Below are 6,000 nucleotides of genomic sequence, written 5' to 3'. Positions count from 1 at the left end.
CTTTACATATGTAATTAAAAGAGAGCATTTACATTGGCCTATATAGTTTTGATACAATTATTTTTAAAGTATTTTACTTCATAGTTGTTTTTATTATTATGCCTTTAGTCGGGCCAGAGCTATTCAATGTTCCAACGTGTGAGATAGATGTGATTTAGAGGAGCCAATACAACTTATTGACTTGACACCTGGACACTAGCAGGTGCAGCTATACCTGAATTTGAAGCTTTCCTGCCACCATTTGGTGATAACAAGTATTACAGTTCATTACAACGTCAGGTTCATGCAATATGGGTATTATATAAAGTATCAAGCATATGCTTTCTTCAGAAGAGGTCAAAGAAAACCAGAATTATAATGTGATGGTTTATTTTAACAGTTTGCATTCATGAACTGCAAGTTGAAGTAAAAGCTGAGCAGATAAACAGGTTACGTGTGTGTAGACATGCTTATAGTGAGTGATACATTTATCTCACACATATCCAGTGTTGGAAAGATAATCCTCCATCCTTACACCTACTGTGTCACAAGTAAAAGTCCTCCATTCAAAATTGTTCTGGAGCAAAAGTGTTATCAGCCAAATGTAGACATAAAGTATCAAAAATAATCATTAGAAAACGTTAGATCTTAAATTATTGGATTATTGTTATGTATCCATTAATGTTAAAACAAATCCCCTTTATATGCTGTTGGATGGGAAAAAAAGAATAGTCATAAATCATGGTTATTACATACAATCTAAATCCACAAAATAACTAACGCCAGATCAAAGTAAACATCTTTCTCTTGACTGCATTGGAGTCATGTTTCATAAGATGGAGATACTCAATAAGCCTATGTTTCTGAAAATCATACTTATTTATACTTGAGTAAATGTAATCACTTACGTCCACCACTGCACACATCACAACAAATCATTACAATTACCTTATTAATCTCCCATAAAGAAATAGTCCTACAGGATGTGTAGCATCAGCTGCTAGTGCACATAGTTACCCAAAAGGCTCAAAGGTTCTTTGTGAACAATGTAATTGAGCAAAAAAAAAAACAATAAACGTTTACTGGCAGTATGAATAAAAATAATATATTGTGATATAGAGGATCCATAGCTACACAAATAAATAGAGATGAGGGTTTTCTATTATTTTTTAAAATTTTCTTAAGCACAATATGCTGCTTTTATAGAAAGTTCTAATCCTTCCTTCCTGCTGCTGTCAGACTGCACAAAAACACACTTTATTCACTTCAACAGGTGCAATAAAAATACATTGTATTCTGTCTGCACACATAATATTGTTACCGTGGATTCTTACAGTTTTTTATTACAGTTTATTTATATTATACTTTTTAATTTATTTTTACTTTATGTCTCTTGTGTGCACTTTACTCATCTGCTCCTGTAATCCTGCACATGTCCCCACTGCGGGACAAATAAAGGAATATCATATCTTATAATAACAGCAACAACTACTACTACACTACTTGAACTACTACAACTAATAATAATAATAGCATAGCTCCACAACACGGTATACTTCACAACCCCGCACTAAACAGCTAAATTCATAAACAGTGCAACAATTTTCCAAACGCTCAGTTCCACGAAAGGCCACCAGATGGCGCTCTACTGTGAACACACTACGGGTGTCCGGTGGTGCAGGTTATATGTAAAATTAATGGCGTTGAGGTCGCATGCAAACAAGACTGTGTGTGTGTTCACACCGCCCGTTGCTAAATGAGTACGGGGCCATGCTTGACATGACCTCCAGTGGGCAGTGGGCTTTGCACAGGGCTCCAGGAGCCTCTCCGTACTGCCCCTTTAACTTCTGAGCCGATTTCCAGAGAGCAACAACCTGTAACAGGCTCAGTGATCCTCCCCCTGATGGATTATTTAACAGGCGCTGAGTCCCATGTCGCCATCTGCTATAGGAAGAAAAACACTGCGGGAGATTCCTCGAGGCACATGCCGTCAGCAAACAGGGCAAATAAACGCATTAAACAGAGATAGTTTAGCGGCGCTCACACTCACACACACCAAACTCGCGCAACAAGTGTCCAGCATCCCGCGGGCGTCAGAGAGACAAGGAGCGGGACAAAACGTAAAACACAGGTTAGTTTATCGCTCAGATCAATAATAGCGGACCGAGTCGTATTTCAACATGTAAAATATGTCGCGTACTTCAATGTGTATGAACAGAAACGGACGTTGCTTTTGATCCTTTTGGTTCTGGGATGAGGTGGCGCGACGACTGAGTTTTCCCCACGAAACCAACCGGGGGACTGTCTTGGTTTTAAGCTTTGTCGATGCGATGCCGACCCCATTAGCACGGTGAAGTGGTCGGACTCAGCAGCAGGCAACTAAAGGAAGGGAAGACAGAAGCAGCGATGGTCGTGGAGGAGGACGAAGCGCTGTTCGCCGCGAGGCAAGGGGACGTGCAGACCCTGAAGTTGCATTTAGCGCAAAAAGCGCTCACCGGCGACGTCAGGGACGCGCTGGGGGCTTCCGTGGTCCACCATGCAGCCAGAGCTGGGAAACTAACCTGCCTGCGTTTCCTGGTGGAGGAGGCAGGACTGGCGGGTAACTGCCTGGCGAACAACGGGGCCAGCCCGGCGCATGACGCAGCGGCCACCGGGAACCTGGCCTGCCTGCAGTGGCTGCTGACCCAGGGTGCATGTCGGCCAGAGGTGAGTGGCTCGAGCTTTTAGTTGGACACGATGAAGGGGAGCGGACTGTAGCAGAATGCAGAAATTAGCCACTTCAAGTGGTCAGTTGAGCACAAGGCCAATAGATTGGGTTTAGATCTAATTATGACAGCGATAATTGACGTCATTCAAGTTCTGCTCTATCCTTACATATTGAGTGGTGATCTGTTTGTATATAACAAAGCAACTGCCTATCACCAATAACAGATTTAGTATTATTAATATCAAACATGGTGACCTTAAAACACACACACATTCACACAGACAGACAGATATTCAGACACACACACACACACACACACACACACACACACACACACACACACACACACACACACACACACACACACAGCTCACCTTGGGTCAGAATGCCTATATTTGCTAGTCTGACCACATACTAAAAGACAACATATGCTAACCGTGAGAAGTAAAAGAAATCCTCCATCTTTTGCTGTAGTTTGTTTATATCCGCTCTGCTGCCTCGCGTTTCCATGGTAATAAAGTATGCAAAACTGGATTTTGCTGAAGTAATCTTCTTACCAGCACACACAGTGCATATACAAATGCATAGTGACGTTGATATGATGCATGATAGTGTGCTCTAATGTACCAGCGGGCAAGGTGTTTGGTAAGGAGGATAGTAGATTTAACTGTATGAGCCCTTATGACCGCAAGTATTCACATCAGGGAAGGAATGCAGCAGGCACTGTGAAGGCTGTAATACATTAGTGCTTTGGTGTACAACTCTCATGTATCACTAAGTTTATATGTGCATATATTTACCATTTCACTTATTTGTCTTTAGTAACACAATATCATTCTTAATTGTCCACACCTGCTTATATGCAGAGCATGCTGCAAGGTATCCCAGCATGCTTTGGAGTGTGTGGGTCTCTCTGGTTCCCCGTTGATTATACAATATTCACAATTACTGGCAACTAAGATTTCCCAGTTCACCTAACCTGCACATTTTTGGGACTGTAGGAAGAAACCCATGCTGACACATGGAGACCATGCAAAGAGATACAATCGAGCATTTACATTCACCCCAAGACCTTTTTGCTCTGGACAGAGCTAATGACTGAGCAGCCGAGCTGACCCATATTACTCCAGCTCAAAAGTAATCTAGACTAACACAAAATGCTCTAACATCTATTTACTGTCTCTGAAGGCCACATAGAAGGTCCCTGCCACCAACTAACTGATGAGATACTTGGCTGACATTAAGTAAAACATATCAATTACTACTTGTAATGCAGTCTACTTGATGAGTTACCATCAATGCTTTAACTTTTTACCATTCCAATTTTATCTGATGCTAATGATGCTCATTCGAGGCACTCCACAGCCTTCGCTGATAAGGTAACTCCAGTATTCTTATCACAGAGTGTGCAAATACAATATTATTTCATGCAAGCTACTGGTCCATCCCTTGAAAGAAAGATTAAAGTATGTGACCGATAAACAAGTTTATAAAAGAGACAGAAGCCGGATTTGTTGAAAAAGCTATAATCTTTGAAAAGTTATAACCACTTTAGTCTTGACAGAAATTTGGCTTTAGATCTGTCATATCTTTTTTGGCTCAACTGACTTGAATTTTGAGTGCAATTGTCAGTCTGTGCTGCTTGGAAATAGAGGGTTACAAGCTGATGTTCTCATATAAAAAAATGTCGTGTGTGTTGAATATTTTTGCGAACAAGGGAGGCGTTTATTCACGGGCAAATCAAGGACTTATTTTCTTGCTCAAAAAATGCCTGCAACTGAGTCGCAGCATAAAGAGCTTTGAGGATTGAACTAAATGAACCATCAGAATCATTCGAGCCTGTAACAATTCACCAAACATCAACTTCTATGAACATTTTCTATGACCTGTTTATCCCTCACAGCGCATGGGATTCTGTGAGTGATTCCCTTTCATCCTAATTTCAACAGGAAATGCTAAATTTTAGTAGCAACAAATCGTAAAATACAAACAATTCCTATTTCTTCCTAAAATGAATTGTAATGGAGTTAAACCAGTCTCTGCTAGTTAGATGTCTCCGCATATCTACCAGTGCAAGTTTCAGGGTACAGCTTGCATGTAAATACATAATTCTTCGATGGGTCTGACATTTACGAGAAGCTGTAAAGTGATATTATTAACTTTTATTGGGAAAAGAACAAATTGGAAATGTTATTTCAAAGACTCATATTTGAGCTCTATTCCTCTCTTGTTTGATTGACAGGACAGGGACAGTTCTGGTGCCACCGTTCTCCACCTTGCGTCCCGCTTCAGTCACCATGAGATCACTGACTGGCTGCTGAAGAGCGGCGAGGTGGACCCCGGGGCCTCCACCGATACCGGCGCCGTACCTGTTCACTATGCTGCTGCCAAGGGAGACCTGCCCTCTCTCCGACTGTTGCTGGGGCACAGCCCAAAGTAAGAGCGATGTGCTTTGCTCTTTGGAGCAGTCTGTAAGCATTCTCTATAAAATTATCTGTCAGTGTGATTCATGAGTTAATGATTTGGGGCTCTCATTTGATAACTTGTACTGTTTACAGATTCGTTTGTACCGGGAAGGCCTTCTCTTCGAACTTAAGATCTTTATTTGACATAAACTAAATATTTAAGATGTTAACTAAATACATCCATTTCAAACTAAATGTGATATTTAGTAAATCACAAAAACAACAGTATTTTACTTCCTGAATCTTACTTTCAGTAATTACCTTTCTATTATTCCCATCTACTGGTTCGTCGTTGTCCACCTATCCAGAGACATTTTAATGAATTAAAAAATTCCGGTTGTTTCTCAGCTAGTTAATTAGCAGTTGAGAGTCATGTTAACAGTTCACAGATACAACAAAGTTAGGATGATGAGCATCCCAAATCAATATAAAAGTTAATTATTAGTGTTATTGACGTTAAGAGTAGGATATAAAGCTAAACTCTCGTACCTAACCCACCACTTATCTACTACTCTCTCTCTGTCTCTCTCTCTCTCTCTCTTTCTCTCTCTCTCTCTATCTCTCTCTCTCTCTCTCTCTCTCTCTCTCTCTCTCTCTCTCTCTCTCTCTCTCTCTCCCTCTGTCTTTGACCTGTTGTCCTTCAACATCTCCATCTGTGAAAAATGCAGCGCAGATTGAATTCTATAAGAGCCTTTCGTCTACGGCCACTAGTCCGATTGCGCCTACTGTTTGTAACTGAAACATGTTGCAGGAGATCCCTTGTTTATATTCAGATGTCAGGTGGATGACACTTTAACAGTCTGACATTGATACATTATCTACCAGATGGCAAAGGTTATATTTCTTCTC

At 40.8% G+C, this 6,000-nt stretch overlaps 1 protein-coding gene across 1 annotated transcript in view; it reads left to right on the top strand.

Annotated features, from left to right (window-relative positions):
- The first annotated feature begins 2,385 nt into the window (after nt 1–2,385).
- Nucleotides 2,386–6,000, top strand: part of espn (espin) — a 36,223-nt gene continuing 32,608 nt past the window's right edge. Inside the window, exons 1-2 of the mRNA XM_068598118.1 lie at nt 2,386–2,685; nt 4,929–5,122. Coding sequence (XP_068454219.1) covers nt 2,386–2,685; nt 4,929–5,122 — 494 coding nt within the window. The remainder of the gene's footprint in view (nt 2,686–4,928; nt 5,123–6,000) is intronic.

This window comes from Clinocottus analis, unplaced genomic scaffold, assembly GCF_023055335.1.
Source record: "Clinocottus analis isolate CAN_PGR_092001 unplaced genomic scaffold, fCliAna1.0.p SCAF_4, whole genome shotgun sequence".
Classification (NCBI taxonomy): Eukaryota; Metazoa; Chordata; class Actinopteri; order Perciformes; family Cottidae; genus Clinocottus; species Clinocottus analis.
The sequence above is the reverse complement of the archived record's forward strand: the minus strand, read 5'-3'. Positions and strand labels throughout refer to the sequence as shown.